This window comes from Ambystoma mexicanum, chromosome 8 (genome assembly GCF_040938575.1).
Source record: "Ambystoma mexicanum isolate Mex_15411 chromosome 8, UKY_AmexF1_1, whole genome shotgun sequence".
NCBI classification, from domain to species: Eukaryota; Metazoa; Chordata; class Amphibia; order Caudata; family Ambystomatidae; genus Ambystoma; species Ambystoma mexicanum.
This window is the reverse complement of record NC_090929.1, coordinates 711,203,636-711,223,445: the sequence shown is the minus strand read 5'-3', so window position 1 is coordinate 711,223,445 and position 19,810 is coordinate 711,203,636. Positions and strand designations below refer to the sequence as shown.

General features: G+C 43.9%; 1 protein-coding gene across 1 annotated transcript in view; it reads left to right on the top strand.

Annotated features, from left to right (window-relative positions):
• Window positions 1-6,500, top strand: part of ASCC1 (activating signal cointegrator 1 complex subunit 1) — an 857,123-nt gene extending 850,623 nt beyond the window's left edge. Inside the window, exon 10 of the mRNA XM_069610516.1 lies at window positions 6,205-6,500. Coding sequence (XP_069466617.1) covers window positions 6,205-6,321 — 117 coding nt within the window. The 3' untranslated portion in view covers window positions 6,322-6,500. The remainder of the gene's footprint in view (window positions 1-6,204) is intronic.
• The last annotated feature ends 13,310 nt before the right edge of the window (window positions 6,501-19,810 follow it).

Below are 19,810 nucleotides of genomic sequence, written 5' to 3'. Positions count from 1 at the left end.
CCATTCGGGTACATGTCTTCCAACCGGGTAATGCCCGCCCTCCCCAGTCCTGTATAATGGCCTCATTGCAGGTCGGTGCCAGGCTCTCAATATTCCATAGTGAAATGCCATGATCAAATGGGCCGTCGCCTCCAAGCGTGTGCCGTGCAGGCCACCGGGTCGAATCTGCATTTGTCTGCGATTTTGCCAGATATCAGCACTCCCTGGAGGGAGGATGGATACACTGAGCTCCGTTCTATGTGCACATGTGGAGTCACCTGCACTCCCGGCATCCACATTTTTGCGAAAGATAATTGTGCCTCCAGGAAGTACACTTCCACGTCTGGGGCGTATTCCTCCCTTCTCCCAAAGCTGGGTTAGAGCTTCCAAGCCAGTAGGTGGGTGTTTTGGATACCAAGCTAGCTTGATCAGTAGGGAACGCACTTCTCTGAAATAGCTCACTCCCGGCCATACTGGAATGTTCTGAAACATGTAAAGGAGTTTGGGGATTACTATCATTTTAGCTACTGCAATTCTGCCCATGAATGTAAGAGTGGCACTATTGCAGGCGGGATGCGATCGGATATCAACGGTGAAGGGGACTAACTTGTTCTTCATGGCAGCCATGTCACGGCTCCGGGAGATTTACCAGGCGGAGCTGATCGCAGGATGCATGCAGGACATCCTTCCCTCCCGTGTTAACAATGTTGTCCGGGGCCAGGCCAACCCTTTCTCCCATTCCGGCCTCACTCACACCTGTCTGAGGGCCTGTCTTCTCCTCCGCATCCGGAGTCAACGGCCTGCCTCATTCGCGTCCACCCGCACACCTCACTTTGCCGGCACGTAACGCCTACGGTAGGCGGACTCCTCGTTGGGGCCGATGCAGGCTGCGGTGAGCAGGAGTGCAGGCCGCACCTCAGACCCAGCAAGTGAGCGCCTGCTCGCCCGCTCTGGATCCTTCAGCCACGGCTCCTCAATTGGCGGGTGTTCCGGTCAGCCCGCGATTCCCTGGCTGTGCACAGGCACTCGTGTGCAGAACGCACCGCACGCATGGGCCTCCTCCATGATGCCTTACTAATCAGCTGCACTTCTGGGGCACCTCGGAAAGCCAAACTCGGTCCGTAGTCTGCCGAGCAATTCAGATGGACTTCACCATCTTCTGAGCTTTCATAGTCTCCGATGAGTCGTAGATCTGCCTCCCCCTCTTTAAAGTCCTGCTGGAGCTCACAGAGATGCGGCCATCTTGGCAGCAGGCTATCTAGCACGCCCCACTTGATGACTCTTTAATATATGCCTTGCATTGATCAGTAGTGAATTTCACCATGATGTTTATCTCTTTTAGGTGCTTTGTCAGTTATTTAGACCCTGACCTTTGGCGATGCATTATTGCATTCCTGAGGCAGTTCCATGTTTTCCAAGTAAAATAATTGCTCCAAGGATTCTAAAATAATTGAATCATCAACCACTGTTACTTCTTTCCCCTTAATTCTCAGTGCAATAACTTTGTTGTTGGTAGTTTCAGAACCTCTACCCAAGTAATTCTGAATATCTTTGTATTTATTTGCAAGTTTACTGGTGGTTTTTGTGTCTGTTTTAGGTACATTTAATGTCCTCTCGAAAGACTCAAATAACTTTGTATTCCTTTTACACGACTTCTGGCACCTCTTAGTCTTCCTTAGGGGAGCTTCATGTAACTCATAAACGTTAGTCACCCTGGTCCATTGTGACGTTACAGGATCAGGAATCTATTGAGGGTCGGGGGAGTCCCAGCTTTTTTGATGTTCTTTTCACTGGCAGGTTCTTTATTTTTTTATTTTTCCTCTTAGATTTACTAGTGATCATCATGATACTCCCATTATCGTCAACAATAGTAATACTCAGATAATTCTCTGCCTCTTTAAGGCTATTGTTGGTAAGGTCCAAAGTTGTCAGATAATTCTGCGGCATCGTGGAGCGCAATGTTTTACAACCTTCCAAAATAACTTCACAATTATCCGCAATAGGCCCCTTCATAGTTCAGTTTTCTTTCTGACACACTTTAATTATAGTGTTTACATCATGACATACGACATTTGTTACCAGTGGAATATATTGTGGATGAGACAGGATTGTTTCCAAGGAGGAGGAGTTACACAAGTGTACATCTGTTTGTACCACAAGTGAAGCCGTTTTATGGCTCGAATTGCCATCATCACCCATTTCTACTATATTTGCCAGATCTTCTGAGCACACCAGCGTGGAGTTATGAATTGGAGGTTCTGGTGTGCATAACAAACTTTGGCTAAGTAGATAGTCCTTATTATGATGTAAAGTTATTTCTTGTGCATCCAATTCTCTAAGTTCTTGCTGTATGACAATAAGCTTGTGCATGCTTTCAATATTATCAATTGGTTCCTCACAATCTTGCGCAGCAGTTCCAGTCCCTATTATCTGCCTCACATACCACCTTCTGCGTGTCCAGAATAAAAAATGAGGATACCACTTACTCAGTTAATTTACTTCCCAGGCAGGAGAGAGACGTTCTGATTCACCCTTCTAACTTTGAAGTTAAAGAAGCCTCTCTCTCTCCATTGGGGTGGAAGAATTTATTCATTTTGGAAAAGGTGGTGGGGTGTTATTTGGTGGTGCTGTGGGGCCTTTTTATGACCTTAGATGGACAAACTTGCTCGGGTTTTTCATTTCATAAAAGGTGAGTATTTGCTGCATGCTTAGTGGGAGCAATATCTCTTATCAAAGGTCCTGAGGTTGATGGACTCCCACAATCTTCCTCAATCCTTTTCGTAGGCGCTGCAGCTAGATCATCAGAGCCCTCTATTCCAGCTAAGTCATTGTACTTGCCCTCTCTGCCTTTGCTACGCTTGACCGGATCACAGCGTGAGTCTGAGACTCTTCACCTTGGCGCTTGAATTTAAATGAGCAGGGTGGGTGTGTCTGGAATCTGCCACTCAAAGGATCTGTGCCTTGAAGTTGTTGCCGCCCAACAACCCGCTACTTCAAACCGTAAACTCTAAGAGATACGGCAACAGAATTGGAAATGGCTGCTTCTGCTTGCCACTCAGATTTAAATGAACAGGGTGAGCATGTCTAGAACCTGCCACTCAAATGGTTTGTGCCCGCAGTTGTGGCTGCCCAACAAACAGCTACTCCAAACAGCAAACTCCAACAGAAACAGCAACAGAAGTGTCTCACAGTTTGCTCACAGTGAAAGTGGATTCTTGTATTCCATCTTTGTGGCCAAGTTGGGCGTGAGTTTTAATACAGACTTGGCTTTTTAACCTCAAATGAATTTACTAACTCAGCCTTCTACTGGCCAAAACTCTTGCATGGAATCCCACTTTCTTACAGTGACTTATTTTGTGCTGGTCGTCTCAAATTTGACCTAATGAAGTTCAAGCATATTTCATAAGCCATAAAAACCCATAAATGGCTACTGACAAAACAGCAGTTTGATTTCAAGATTGTGTGCTTCATCCCTAGAGCCATCCACAGCCAGGCAACTCTTTACACTTCCTGGGAGGTGTGGCCTGGAGAGAGATGCTGCCACCAGATGTGCTGCTCAGACCTGCGATAATGGCAAAGCTGAGAGGAGGTGGTCACTCAGTGAAGGGAGCTGGAGGCATGGTCCGCGAGGCAGCACAGAGCTGCCACCAAATTCGTGCTAGGTACTGGCGGAAAGGGGGCACTTACTCCAACCAAACCAAAGGAAGGCAACGAAATGAAACCCAGACACTTTCCGACCATCAGAGCACCTCCTGGAGGCAAAAGGTATGCAGTGGGTCAGGTGTGTCGGGAGGTTTATGGCACAGTCGATCCACGCAACCCCAGAGCGGGATGAAAGCATAACAACCCCACGGCCGGGTGAGTAACAAGCTACACCAAAGAGGGGTGACTACCTTACAACTCCCGTGCGGGGGGGAAAACAGGGACACCCAAAGACTGGGCAAGCAGAAAAGCGACCCCAAGGCAGAGCAAAAGTAAACCAGCACTGAGGTGGGTTAGAGATAGCAAGGCATCCCGAGACACCAGGGTGGGGCTACCACGGAAAGAGTGGAGTGGAGTGGACATTATTGGAATCCATCAAATAGAAAATCCGGGTACGACCGAGTTTAGGATTTATAAATCTCAAGGGTACCACATCTTCGGGACTGCTACAAAACTGTATGATAAACACAAATGGAGGGAGAGCAAAGGGGAAGAAAGGACACTGACTTAAAGTGACCTCTCAACCCAAGTTAAGGTGAGGTTCAAGAATACATTCTTTTGCCTACTGAACCATGGGGCTCAGTAACCTTTTACAAGGAAGAAACCGAACACTGGGTCAATGGATTTTCCTGTAAATTCGTGGTTGGCGTCAAGGAAAAAAGTGCTTTAAGTACTAATACACTGCATGGAAAACCAGGTATAGCAGTAATGTACAAAAAATACAACTATCTATAGTCTTATCAACATTGATGTCCTGTAGTGTTGTTTCTTATGTTTGTTGAAGTAGAATTAGTTGTGAAATGTTTGTGCTGACCTTCAGTCGTGAACACGTTAAGCGTGTTTAACTGTTTGATTTCAAGCAGTAAGCACCTGTGCAACTAATCAAGGCTGTTGTGGAGTCTTTTCCTCTAGTTGTTTCTCTTATTTACTAATCCATGTTTGTAGAAACATGTTATGTTAAAGACTAGTTTATTTTCAGTTGTGATGGTAGATTAGCAAATAAAATGGCTTTCAATATTTAGTCCGTTCTACTATTTTTTGAGGCATCCTGCAGTTACAGTTTTGGCTGAAATGGAACCAAGAATGTTTGAAGTAGTGTTGCACACAGGAATTAGGCAACTTTCTCCATACTCTATCTTTTGAAAAATGTGCAAAATGCATTCAACTATGTTTTGCCTGTGTTGTAAATGTGGCAAAGAAGGGAATAATGACTTCTCCTGGGCATGCCAATGTCTCATATTCTCAACTACAATATTTTCACGTCATGTTCCAAGATACTAAAATGTTTAAAGGAATTTGGACAAACTATGCACGGTGGTAATAAAATATAACCTAGTGCTATAGGGAAAACATAAAACATGTATGCCAAACGTCATTTCTTACAAAGAATTCATTATTGTACCTCACTCAGTATTTTTGGTAGAAACCCTGATTTTTGTTCCATGGATTGTTTATATCCCTCTGACCATTTAGCTAAATTTAGGTTGTGGTTTCTATTGAAGAGCTAATTTTAAATGCCCCTGTAAAACAGTCAGAGCCGGCTGCATCCTCAATCTGCTCCAAAGGATTTTGATCATTGTCTGCCTGGGAGGTTATTTTGGCATTCCCTGGGTTCCCAACCCATTTTCGGCCCAAAGGTAAGCAAAGCAATTTGTTAACCTCTTTGTACACATGCTGGAATGTCGGTGATTAGTAATGGTGATCACTATGTGCAGGCACAGTGGAAATCACTGCATGTAATTCCTATGAATTCAGATTGATTTTCTCAGATGAAAAAAAACGGTGGTAACCCATGGGGATTTAAACCTCTGCTCATATCCAAATTAGATGTCAGCTGACACACTGACCGCTTCCCTGCCAAGAGCAGGAAAATGAAGACATCAAATGGCCCCACTCCACGGCCACTCAGTCCAAGGAAGCAGATCCAAAAACGGCATGGATAAAGAAGAACACAGAATTTGCCCCTTGTGTTTTTACTCATCTGTGCCATTTCGCGATCAGTCCAAGATAAGGTGTTTGGGGTTTCCATTGCTAATGGTTGAGGGCATTAATGTTTGTAACGGCGATGTGTCCAACTTTGAAGATCTGCTGGATTGAGAGAGATTGGATTCTAAAGGGAGAAGATTGAAGGATCTACTCAGTATTATGTAGGGATGGTACGCGTTCGTGTAAAGCTTTAATATATAGCTTTTATTGCAGTATACCGGAAGAAGGGTGAACATGATCCAGCACATCTAAATTTCATGCAGTGGTGGAATGGATTTTTTAAATGTACATCAGTAGAGATCTCTGTGTATTTATTTGTCACACGGCAGAGCCATTCATTTGAATTTATTTTGGACTTCCTATTTTTCGTACTTTTACCGTAATGAAGTGGGTTACATGATGATATGATAGTACAACTATGCGAAATTGTTCTTGTGCACTGATGTACTTTTCATCATTTAAAAGGACCCAGATTGTATATACCTGTAGCCCTTCTGATTAACAACCTGATTTTACCTTCCTTTTTTTTCTTTTCAGTTGTTCCAAAATTTCTTTTTTGGTGCGCTGGATCTGAAGGCAGTGCACATCTCACAGAGATTCTCTACGGACAGTTCTGGTTATTATGCCTCATCTGGACAAGTCTCTTTAGTCTGACACATGAATCCCTCTCGCAACACAAGTGCGCCTCTTTTTACTCATTGAATCTGGGAACTGCAGCGACCTACAGTTTTGAACACTCAACATTCACAAAATTGTGTCATGGTCTGAACTAATTTCTGGCCTGTACCCGAATAATTTCAATAAAAATAATCTGTTGATTAGCGGTAAACTCCGATATGTGTCTGTCTATCATTTGCTGTTACCATTTCCAAGCTCTCCTCTCACCCACACCCCCCCCCACGTATGGGACCATAGTTTACTGCAACATTACATAATTTCATCTATCAGAAAATGTACTGATTTATCAGGCATTTTCAATTGTATTAACTGCATGATTTCTGATAGTGAACCAGTTACTTGTGGGGAATGACCACAGCCTTTTTTCATCAGGGAGAGTGTTGCAAAAACATTTGAAAGGCTGATGCTGTTGTAAGTACGTGTCACCAAAATCAGAAATATTTTGGTTAACAAATGTAAATAAAATAATACTAATATTTGGATGCGGAGTTCAGCATGTCGCGAAATGGTTTTCTGCATCTGTTTCCTTCGTCATTATTTTCATGCTTAGTGTATGAGTGTAAGCACTTTTAACTTTAGATTACTTGACACTTGCTCTTTTCCATTTTGTTGAGTTTCCATTACCAAAATATATTAAGGAATGTAACCAATTGCTCAGAACTAATACCTGCAGCCCATTTCAAGTTTGTACATAATTGTCTTTTTTAAATGAAGAACATTGGTACCGATTTAGATCCATTTGTGTGTTAGCACATGGTTCTCACATACAATTCTGATGTTTTTCTTTAATTTATATAGAGAATTGTTCCCTCACTAGATTCACAACAATGTAGCTCTTGTTTTCTTTCTTTGTTTTTATTAGCATGAAATACGCTCCTGATTTAAATCATAGCTTGAGGTCCTCCACTGGGCACACCCACTTCCTGTTTTCATTTTTGATATTATTGCTGCAACCTTCCCATCTGACCTTTTTCAGTGTATGGAATTGTGACAAGCTACCGCTGAAGGGTTTTAAAGATATGTTTTTTTATTGAAAGTAAATTCAGTGGTTAGTTCAAAGGTCGGTTCTACTGATGACATTAAAACAGAAGTGTTTAGGGGGCGGGTCCTGTGGAGGAGCTAGCTTCAGTCCTTGCTTTCAGTCAGGAAGTATTTCTGTTTTAAATAAATGACACAAAAAAGATTTCAGCCAACACATATCATCCCACTTAAGTGTCTATAGGACACATCCATACAGAAATGCACAACATTATTGCAAAGTGCACAATTAGCAGATGGCAAATTGAGGATTCTGTGGCAGTTTTATATGCCATAATGACCTGCACCCTTGTTTTAAGTGAAAGTGTTTTTCTTTAATTGACATGTTTGTTCTGATTTCTGACTGGTACTGCCTTCCCCCAGTATGTCTTCTAAACATCCTTTAATCCTTTGTTTTCCTTGTTGACAACACCCCCACCGCCTGGGTGCAAAAGGCTTCACTTTCCCACAATTATCCTGTTTCAATACCCATAGAGTAGGGGTGATTGAAAACCTTAGAGGAGGAGGGGCGAGTACCAGGCCTGTGAGAGGAAGTGTAATAGTAGGTGTAATGAAGATTACTGGTAAGTAATCAGAGCATTACACTCATGTCCACTCTTCTTAGTCCCAGTCCATACTCTGGAAATATTCCAAATATAGATTGACCCAATGATTTAGAAACAAAAACAGACTCATATATACTGAAACCCCCAACATACCATTATTACCAAGATACATAGCATGGGGCAATCATAAGAGACCGTCCATGAAGATTGTGAAAGTAAAGGCATGATTAGCTTGCCAGGTGAAACCAATGAGGATGTGTGAATGTGCTCGGAGTGGACCAAGTGGCAACCCTGCAGATGTCTAAAAGGGAAGCACCATTATTCTCCACCCAAGAAGTGGACATTCCCCTGGTTAATTTGCCCGGAATGGTGTTGTGGAGTCTAATCATGTTGTCGTTGAGATTGGACCAAGAAACCACTGACAGCCCAGATGGCGGCCAACTGAGCCCAGAGAAAAGAAGTGGGCCAGTTATAGCCTGCTACAGCACAGTTCTTGAAGAAATCTGAAAGAAAGTTGGTTTGATTTTACTTACACGATCTGGAGATGTTATCAGTCTGGTAGAAAATATGCCCTTTGATCCCTCTGTCCAAAGGTTGGTTACACTAGATGTGGAATCACTGTATGCTAATATTCCCCAAGGAGAGGCTACTGAAGTGATTACCCCACCTTTAAACACAAGAGAACAACCTCATCAAGTTCCTACAGAGTTCATTGTTGATTTGGCTAAATTAGCTCTGGAGGAAAATGTATTTCTATTTAAAGACAGTAATTGTAAACAGATTCACGGTAACCCAATGGGGGTGGCATTCGCCCCAGCATTTGTCAACCTTTTTGAAGAGCATTTTGAGGACACTTATGTTTATACTAATGACAAGCCCTTTTTGCCTCAAATTAAGATCTATCCTCGCTACTTAGATTATGTGTTTATAGTGTGGAAAGGTGATTGTATGAATTTGACAGCTTTTGTTTCATGACTTAATGGATTAACTCAAACTTTAAAATTCTCTGTGATTCACAGCCAGAAAGTAATAGCTTTTTTGGATCTACTGATTTTTTTCAGTTGTAGACCATCTGGAGGTGACATTATTCAGGAAAAGCACAGACATAGATACTATATTACACCACAACAGTCAACATCCCATGAGCCTGAAAAAGAATATTTCATTTAACCAATTTTTGCAGGATTTGAAGGAATTGCTCTTCGGTGAATGAGTTGTATCATCAGGCCAACATTTTGAAAAATTGTTTTTCAGTTCGTTGTTATTCTAACAAACTTTTGAAACATTCAGCTAAGCGAGCACACTTATTTCTCAGAGAACAGCTCTTGGAACAGAAAGAGCAAGTCCCTAATACCTGCATTGTGTGTGTTACTACTTATTGTCACTTAAGCAACCATTTACGCAATTTGATTAACAGAAACTGGCATATCTTACAGGTGGCAGCAGTGGAATTGGTAAAAACACTTTTTGCATTCAAGAAGGGTGTCAGTTTGCGGCAGTTCTTAGTCCATGCAGCAAGAACTATCGGTGACAAGGACACTAGATCCCTATTAGGGCTTCCAGCACTGAAAGGACACTTTACATGTGGCAATTGTTCAGTGTGTCCATATACAACGAAAACAGATGTTCGAAGCTAACAGCAAAAAATGGATACTCAATTACTTTACCAACTGTAAGATCCTGCAGGTGATTTATGCTGCGACTTGTCCCTGCGGTAAATACTATGTGGACAAAACTATGCTTGCAGTGAATTTACGCATTACCGGACATAGATCCAGAATTCAGAATGCTGTTGAAATGGCTCCAACAGTTGCACATTTTGGGTTGATGAACCACTCAGAGGATGGCTTGCGTTGGTTGGTAATAGACCAATGTATCAGTGAGTAAAGTCGAGGAACAACAGAGTAGTGATTGTCCCGCTTGGAACAAAAATGGATTTACCGCCTTCAATCGAATGTGGATGGTTTGAATGAGGACATGGATTTGTCGATCTTATTGTAGTCAGTCTTATTGTAATCTCCCATTCAGTCTGGCAGTTTTTTGTTACCCTTACATGAATACATTCAATGCACCGTATGACTCTATATACATTTTTACACCATTCAAATGGTGCATGTTACACGTTGTGCGTGTCATTTTTATAACCTTACCCTATAAATTGATCTGTCCCTCTCCTATATTGAATTATATAGGAAATGGTTTTTATTTGAATGCTTCAAGCATAGTTCGATTTAAGTTTTGCCATTGTGATTTGGCCATCACTGCGGCACTAGATTTTACCACCCTTGTTTAGCATTGGTAAGTCCTATTGTTATGTTGATTGTATTGGACTGAGTCTATTTAATTGGTATTGTGACAACAAATGATAATATGGTTTGAGATTATACCATATTTTTTCCTTCCATTTTTTGGGGCCCGTCATGACTATGGAGTACCATTATTTGTTACTGTTGGCACTGCTACTATGTTGTTTAGAACTGTGTGATTCTGCTCCAACATGGCCACCACAATGGCTTGGATAGTATCGACTTATCCATCACTCCTGTTTATTTTTTCACATTCCATACACGGTGCAGTAATCACTTAATTTTCAAATGGTGAGCACAGCCTCTTCCACTAGACCACTGGGTGCCTACAAATAGACACGTTGAGTAACGCTTGGTGACTGCAGTTTTACAAGCTATTGTGTTGCTCAATCACACCATTAATCGAGACACTCTGTGTGACTGTACATCAAGTCTTTTCAATTTCTCTCAGCATTATACATTTTGTAACCGACAATTGAATTTCAGAGTTTGTTGTGGGTATGTTTCTCTATTTAATCTTTGCGTTCATTTATCTTGCCTCATCTCATTTAGGTTTGAGGGTTTTCCACATGTCTATGAGGGCTCTTTGCATCTTGGCGTTTACACACAGCTAATAGTGTGATTTGATTGCATGTCACTTAGAGTTGTCTTACCAGTGTGGGTGTTTCTCTCTCTCACACATGAATGGTCCCCATTTTCAATCACTGGACCTTTGTCAAATTTTCACCACTTATGCATGGATGCTGTACGATGGTGTTATCTTAGGCCACAGTATTTGATTTAGTATACATTCATCTTATGAAGCTTAATAATTTACTTCTCCCACTGTGTCTCTAAAATATCTTTTGTCTTTAGAATGACGTTTATGGAGATACAGACACAAAGGCAGTAATAAGGTTGCTGTTCAGCTTACCTCATTAATGATGGGTAATTTTTGCACATTATCTACTTGTGAATGTTGTATGTCATGTGGACACAGGCTGCTTTAGTATAGTCATGTTTGTCCTTGTTTTGTTTTGTCTACTGTAGAAGTCCAGTGAGGCCCTGTGGAAGGCTGTTCACATTTGGTAGCTGAAACGAATGTATGAACCATTGGTGCTTTGTTAATTTTTTCAACTTTAGCGCTTTGGTCCAGCAAAACACCTAAGGCATTACTATGTGTTACGAACATGTAAGATTATTGTGAATACTGCAATTGATTAAATTGCATTAGAGATCTACTGTTCGATCTCAAATGTATACATTGAAATGTTTTCATTAATATATGTGTCAGAATCAGAGGAGAAGGATTCCTTTCTCACCTGTTTTGGTTTTGCAGTCTTCTTCTTTGCAGACGTTTTCTCTTTCTTTTTCGTAGATCGTGGTTTGTAGAGATAAGGGCGAGCCTCCCCTGATGCCACCCTGCTGGCTCAAGACCAATCAGGCTAGCACCAAGGGCAACTGCCCAAGCTAGGCAGAACGAAGATATTTCCAGGAAGTCCACGCGATCACCAATTCCAGGGAAGAAGATCCAGGAGCGAACGTAACAAGGAATCTAGGAAGTATAATAGTGCAAGTTATCTGAACGGCAACCGCCACCGCCAGGTAGGCAGAAGATATGCACAGGTTCAGCGGTTGAAGAGATAACCCACAGATAACAACTCAGGAGTGAGGCAGAAACAATAAGGGTGCAGGAAGGATAGCAGCGACGTTCCAGGAACGAGCCGAGAAACACAGTAGGATCAGCAGCGCAACCATGGGGTGGCACTACCAGGAGAAAGGCAAGGAAAAGAAACACAAGTGCTGAGCACGGCAGACCATACCGAGCGTTGACACGCACCGAATAGATGTCTCAATGGCACTTAAATGATGATGTTGTCAACAAGGCCAATGACTAGGGCGCACTTGATCTTTTGAGCGGCGGTCATGTTGGAAGCAAAAATGGACACCGCCAAACGGTGACGAATCCTCCAAACTGAAAGAAATGGGTGACCACGTAGAATCATGACAGCATGCCCCCTCCGAAACCCCGCTCCTCTGGGTTTGCCTGGATGAATCTGATGAAATCGATGAACCAATCAGGGGGCATGAACATTGTCTTTGGGTTCCCAGGTTCGCTCGCTAGGGGGATACCCTTTCCATTCAACCAGATATTGGTGACGTCCCCTTCGGTATCTTGAATCGCATATCCTCGATACCTCGTATTCGAGCTGGTTGTCATTGATGACCGGAGGAGGTCGTATCTGGGTTCTTGTCGATGGATGATAAGACTTCAGCAGGGAAGAGTGGAAGAAAGGATGGATTCTTTTCCAGGACTTGGGGAGTCACAGTCAAAAGGTCACAGGATTGATGATTTTGATGATGGAGAAAGGACCATAAAAACGTGGCAACAACTTGTTAGGTCTTAGATGCCTGGGTATGTATCGAGCTGATAACCACACCTTGTCCCCCAAGGGCGTAGGCTGGTGAGGGTTGGCATTTGTTATCTGCAAATCTCTTTATATCCATCCTGGCCTTTAGTAAGTGTTCCTTGACATTTTTATGTATTGTTGTCAGGTCAGTTATCCATGCATCGACAGAAGGAACCGGAGTGGGATAAGGCAAAACCGTGGGAAGGACCGATGAATGGTATCCTAGATTGCAGAAAAAAAGGACTTGTTCTTGTTGTTGAATGTTCAGAGTTGTTATAGGCAAACTCAGCCACTGACAGAAGAATCGACCAGTCATCCTGGGCCTGGGAGGAGAAGCACCGAAGGTATTGTTCAAGGGTCTAGTTCTATCTTTCAGTAATCCCGTTGGTCTGGGAAGGATAACCAGACGACAGAGCTCTTTTGATACCCAACAGGCGACATAAATGTTCCCAGAACCTGGATGTGTATTGGGGACCTCGATCCGATATACTTTTTGAAGGTAGACCATGCTGTCTGAATATTTCTTTAACAAAGACCCTGGCCATGTCGCTGGCGGATGGTAGTTTTTTCAGAGGCGTGAAATGAGCCATGTGCAAAAAAAAATGGATTGTAACCATGATAGCAGTGTGACGCTGAGATAGTGGAAGATCCACCATAAAATCACTGGCTATGCTATTGCTTCCCATGGACATGATGGAAGCTCCGGTTGAAGAAGGAGTCCTGCTGGTCTTTGGCTATCGTATTCTGTTTGCAGATTGCACATGTTCCAATGTAGGTTTCGGCATCCTGATGCATCCTTGGCCACCAAAATTGTCGTTGAAGGGTCCTTAATGTGGATTTAATTCCTCGATGTCCAGAGTAAAAGGAGTTGTGACAAAGACATAAGACCTTTTCTCTGAGATTCGATGTAGGAACCACTAAGGCAGTGTCCTTAAAGAGCAGACCATGCTTAGATGTCAAAGTCCATGGGTTGTTGCTAGTGTATTCTTTCCATAGATCTGAACGTTGGGTCTCGGATCGGATCTCGCCCAGAAGTGTTCCAGCTTGGGCAATTAATATTTTGTCAGGAAACATCCTGTGAAGAGGTAATGGCTCGTCAGGTATGTAATCTTGTTGCCTGAATAGGACATCTGCAAGCGTATTTACTGAGCCTTGAATGTATGATATCTGAAACTGAAATTGGACAAAGATGTAGGACCAGCGGGCCTGTCGTCTGTTTCTACACTCCAGGGACTGAAGCACTTGTAAGTTCCTGTGATCGGTTCTTACTTGGACTGGATACCTGGCCCATAGAAGGTGATGTTGCCAATCAATGAAGGCCTGGCGGATAGCTAATAACTCTTTTTCCAGGACTGAGTAGTGGGTTTCGCTGATGCTTAATGTCCTGGAGAGGTATGCAATGGGGTGTTCTAGATTGTCTTCTTGTTCTTGCTTTAAGATCGCCCCTGTGGCATATTCTGAGGCATCAGTCTCTACCAGGAAGGGGGTTTAGTGACATCTGGCTGTCTTAGAACTGGTTCTTCTGTGGATTATTTCTTTAGATCATTGAAGGCTGTCTCTTGTGCTGTGGTCCAGATGTAGGGCAGATCCTACTTTAGTAGGGCAATGATTGGCTGGACGAGCGAGGAAAAATGTGGTATGAATTTCCAATAGAAGTTTGCCAATGCCAAGAATGACTGTATTTATTTCACCGAAGAAGGAGTAGGCCATGATGTAATGGCTGTGACCTTGGAGGGGTCCATAGCTATGCCTTGTGGATTTAGAATGAACCCCAGATATCTTACTGTGGTTACATGGAAGATGCATTTCTCGGGTTTGGCCATTAGATGATGTTCCGGTAAATGCTGCAAAATCAAAGTTATATGTACATGATGCAGGGCTGGATCTCTTGAGTATACTAGGATGTCGTCCAGGTAGACGATGACAAACAGGAACAGCATATCGGAAAAGACTGTCCATAATTTGCTGAAAAACAGCAGGGGCATTGGAAAGGCCAAAGGGCATGACCAGGTATTCGAAGTGTCCAAAGGGAGCCTGGAAGGCAGTCTTCCGTTCATAGCCATTCCTTATGCAGATGAGATGGAAGGCCCTTCTTAGATCCAATTTGGTAAACATCACGGCACCCCATAGTGCTTCCAGAATATCTAAGGTTTAGGGGTAGAGGGCACCGATCTTTTCTGGTGCATTGATTAAGACCTTTGTAGTCCAGGCATGGACGCAGTTCCTTGGTCTCCTTTTTAGGCACAAAGAATAAGGATGCTCCCGCCAGAGACTTGGAAGGACGGATGGTTCCATTAGCCATGTCGGTGTCTAAATATTCTCGAAGGGCTCTTTTCTTAGGTTCCGATAGCACAAACATCTGTCCAAAGGGTCTGACTGCATCTTTATCTGTTTCGATGGCACAATCTTCTGGTCTATGGGGGGGCAAGGATTGCATGATGGCTACAGAAAAAACATCGGAGAAGGAATGATAAGCCTCTGGAACCTGGTTGATGTTGAAAACCGTAAATGCTGTCTCTTGGGTTGCTCTTTTTCGGATGTACCCTCCAGCTGAGCTGTCTGGGAAAGACAATGTGCGAGGCAATATTCCGATACTAGGAACAGGGAGCCTGCTGCCCAATTGATATATGCGTTGTGACGTTGTAACCAGGGCATACACAGGACCACTGGATAGTGAGCAGCTCTTATGATGTCAAAGCTCACCCTTTCCTGATGGTTGTTGATGGATAGCAGGAGTTCCGCTGTTTGCTGAGTAATTGGTCCAGAAGAAAAGGGGCGTCCATCGGTTCCTTCTACTGTCTGCACCAAATCTTTGGTCTCTCGTGGTATCAGATGTTGAGTTGCTCACTCATCATCCAGGAAAATGCCCATGGCACCACAGTCAACCAATGCCAGGACCGGATGAGCCATTCCAGTGGCGGAGGCCAGGGTCACTTGAAGGACAAGCAGGGTTGAACCTTGAGCCAGCCCCAGGGATGCGTAGAAAAAGGAGCGATCATCGTACTCCTGAAGCTGGGCTGAAGCTGGCGTTTTCTGACTCGGTGGGGCTATAGGACAGTCCTGACCAGATGTTTGTCGGAAGTGCAATACATACATAGCTCACTGTTGATTCTTCGGGTTCTTTCCTCAGGGGTCCTCTCAGAGTTCCCAACTGCATTGGTTCTGCTTCTGCGCTGAAGCAAGTCAAAACACTGGGCATGTACATTGACGCCAGCCTGACCATGACTAAACAGATCAACGTGCTCACCTCTTCCACGGCTTACACCTCCAAACTAATTGCGCTCAGCCGACAATTTCTGACTCAAGCTAACTGCCTCACCTTAGCCAGAGCACTGGTCCTATCGAAATTGGACTAGTGCAATGTATTACTACTAGGCACATCCAACACTAATTTAGCCAAAATGCAACTACTGCAAAACAATGTCTTGAGGGCAGCTCTAGGCATAAAAAAAATCAGACCATATCTCCAAAACTAGGAAAGACGCCCACTTGCTCCCCATCAAAGCCAGAATTATCTTCAAAACATTATGTATCACACACAAATGCCTGACGAAAAAATTACCTACAATAGTCTACACCCCAAAGTTGATAGGTGATCACTAAGATCTAACGACAAATTCCTCCTGGTCCCCCCTCGCTTCAAAACCACTAGAGCGGGGGGTAGCAGCTTCACCACTCTAGCACCCAAACACTGGAACACCCTACCCATTAATATCAAAAAAGAAAACCTCCTTCTCGGTTTATAAGAAACTGCTAAAAACCTGGCTTTTCAACCAATATTAGCACCTAAAGACAGGATTCCGTACCACTGCATATTATTGTAAATATTTGTAATTTGTATCTTTGCACCAACTGTCCACTAATGATGTAATGTAACCAATGTAATGATGTTCTTATTAATTTCTAAACTGTCTTATAACCACGCCATGGCACCCGAGGGTCTGGTCGTGTAACAAATAAAAAAATAAAATTATGGGCAGCCTCCCCTGACGCCACCCTGCTGGCTCAAGACCAACCAGGCTAGCACTGAGGTCAACTGCCCAAGCAAGGCGACCGAAGATATTTCCAGGACGTCCACGCGGTCACCAATTGCAGGGAAGAAGATCCAGGAGTGAACGTAACAAGGAATCCAGGAAGTAAAATATTTCATGTTATCCGAACAGACGAACGCAATCGCCGCCACCAGATAGGCAGAAGATATGCACAAGTCCGGCAGTTCAAGAGAGAACCCACAGGTAACAACTCTGGAGCGAGGCAGAAGCAGTAAGCGTGCAGGAAGGATAGCGGCGACGTTCCAGGAACGAGCCGAGAAACACAGGATCAGCAGCGCAACCCACGGGTGGCACTACCAGGAGAAGGCAAGGAAAAGAAACACAAGCAAGCGCTGAGCACAGCAGACCATACCGAGCATTGAAACGCACCCAACACATATCTCAAGGGTGCTTAAATGATGACTTTGTCAATAAGGCCAAAGACTAGAGCGCACTTGTTCTTTTGAGTGGCGGCCATGTTGGAAGCAAAAATGGACGCCACCAAGCAGCGACGAATCCTCCAGGCTGAAAGAAACAGGCGGCCACGTAGAATCATGACAATGGCCCTCATTACAAGCCATGCGTTAAGGGTTTAACGGCGCCGTCGGCGCCGTTAACCCTTAACGCCTGATTCACACTTTAACGCCTGCTTTTTGAAGGCGTTAAAGTCCAAGGCGCTAAGCGACCTTGGTGCTAATTACGGCACCGTAATTTACGGTGCCGTAATTAGCGCCTTTCCCATCCCCATTATGCCCTATGGGGCAAAAATGGGGAAGGGCAAATGGTGAATGGGGAATTACCGCCCCACTCACCTTGGAATGGGGCGGTAATTCCGCCATCCACCATGGCGGAATCCGGCATGGACCCTGGTGCTAATAGCACCATGGTCCACCGCCTGACTTGTAATGAGGGCCGATATGTGACTATTGGTAAACTAGTTGGCATGGCTGGTCCAGGAGGACTTAGCGCCATCGGTCTGATGATCGCGCCTCTGTCCTGACTGAGTGGTCTAAGAGACATATGTGGAGGAACAAGGAGAAAGGCTTTCCCCCTCATTGTTCTTTTTGATGCCCTAAACCACCTTCTTATTCATCGGATCACAAGCTGCTTTGTACTATGAGGACATGGAAGGATCCCAGTTAGGGAGTCCAATTCCAAGGACGAAGGATGCGACTGCTGCTCCTATCTGGGGAGGTAAAGTTTATTCATAAACCTGGGAAGAGGAATTCTGTTGGGTTCCTTCCAATCCTTCCTGCATGTCAGATAGGAAGGAGCCTCCTTTTCAGTCTTTTTTAACTGTATCAACATGGATTTGGCATTGGGTTAGGGGTGTTAAGGGTTTTGACCCATGCTTAATCAATAGACTGGGTAGATGTGGGGATGAGCTGTCGCCGCCCGTTATTCTATCCCAGAACAAACTAAATCAATAGACTGGGTAGATGTGGGGATGAGCTGTCGCCGCCCACATTCACGCCAGAATCCAGGAGAACTGCGCAGTTTGCGCACACCAAAATGGTCACCTAATCTGCCACCCACCAGTGCAAAGAAAGGTGGTTCTGTTCAAAATCCTTTTTTTATGTCAAAAAGTTGCTAAAATCATGGGCACAAGACCACTCTAAAGATACAACCTTCTTGTGGGGGGTTCCACATCACCACTCTACTGTAAGGATGCCATCAAAACAATGTTAAGCAAGGGTCCTATACTATCAAGCAAAAGACCACTCTATTGAAATGCAGTAATTCAAGACAGATCCCAAAAATGGGTGCAGTACCAGCTTTGTCCACAAAACGGCGCTAACGGTCTAAACTCTGACAGGGAAACTGTATTTAGGAGTTGCAAGAGGGGCAGGGACTTCAAAGCCTGTTGGTTAATTAAAAATCTTAGCCACCTGCTGTTCCCAGAGGCCAAGAGGCTGAGAACTCTTAACACCCCAGAGACTCACAACAGGAGGCAGGATATCACATGGCCCTTCTGAGTGAGAGGGAGGGGTTTTCCCCTTCAGCCTGTAGGAGAGAGACAATAGCCCCTTTCAGTTGAATGGGGTATGTTAATTTTGAATGTTGACAGTAAACAGAGAGCTGCCTGTGAGCAGAGACATGTGATCCCTGACCCACCCAGCTTCAAGGGGCGGGCCAGACTTGAGTGTGGATTCCTATTGCAGCAAATATATATTTTATAGAAACATTGATAACTTATTGCAGCCAAATGACAGGAATGTACAACTTTGAGATTCTTAGTATGAAAAATGCCCTCACGATTTGAGTCCAAACTCCAAATTCTACGGTGTTCTAGGACCAAACCCTGCTATTTAGTGATATTACAGACACCGGGTTTATGCTAGAAACCTAGTAAATAGCTGGAATGTGTGTAGAAGGAGGGTGTACATTGGTGTAATTTTTTATACAGATTTAACATTGGTAAACCAATTAAAAACTAAATTAAGTTGTCATTTTTTAATGCAAGCCCCCAGGAAGAGCAGAGTCGGACAAGCATGGACCATAAGGAATATATAATGTGTACATGTAATTTCAACAAATTGTGTATCTGGGAAATATGTATTTGGATCAGAAATAGATTTGTATGCACATTGACAAGGGGAGTGTCTTTCTGTAAGCCATAAAGATGACACACAACCCAGCTCCCCAATCAAGGGAGAGGGGAGAACTGGGCCAATGACAAGTGAGAGGGGCAGGCTTAGTTAGGCCCAGGCACACACCCATTTTCAAAACACATAAAAAGGAACATTGAAACCCAGGTAGAGAGATTCACTTTCCACTTTCTTGCGGGACGCTTTGCCGGGAGACTTCAGACTTCACATCCAGAGATCCAGACTTCAAATCCATCAATCTCCAGAGACCGGAAATTAACTCCAGAATTTGTAGCAAAGAGGCCTGAATCCACAAGCTGAATCCTTTTCAGCAGGCCTCAAAACCAACCAAACTATTCAACAGCCGGGCGAGCTGTTTGAATTCTTTGCCAAAAACTTTTGCAAGAACCTGTAGCAGTATCCAGAAAGCAGTGCTGTATCCGGAACCAGAGAGAACCAGAGACCAGACGCTGTGAGCAGAACCACCAGAAGTCCCGTTCAACCTGTTGACCAGATCCGTGACGAGGCCCATTCCTGTCCAAAAGATAGCGTGAGTACTCTAGGACT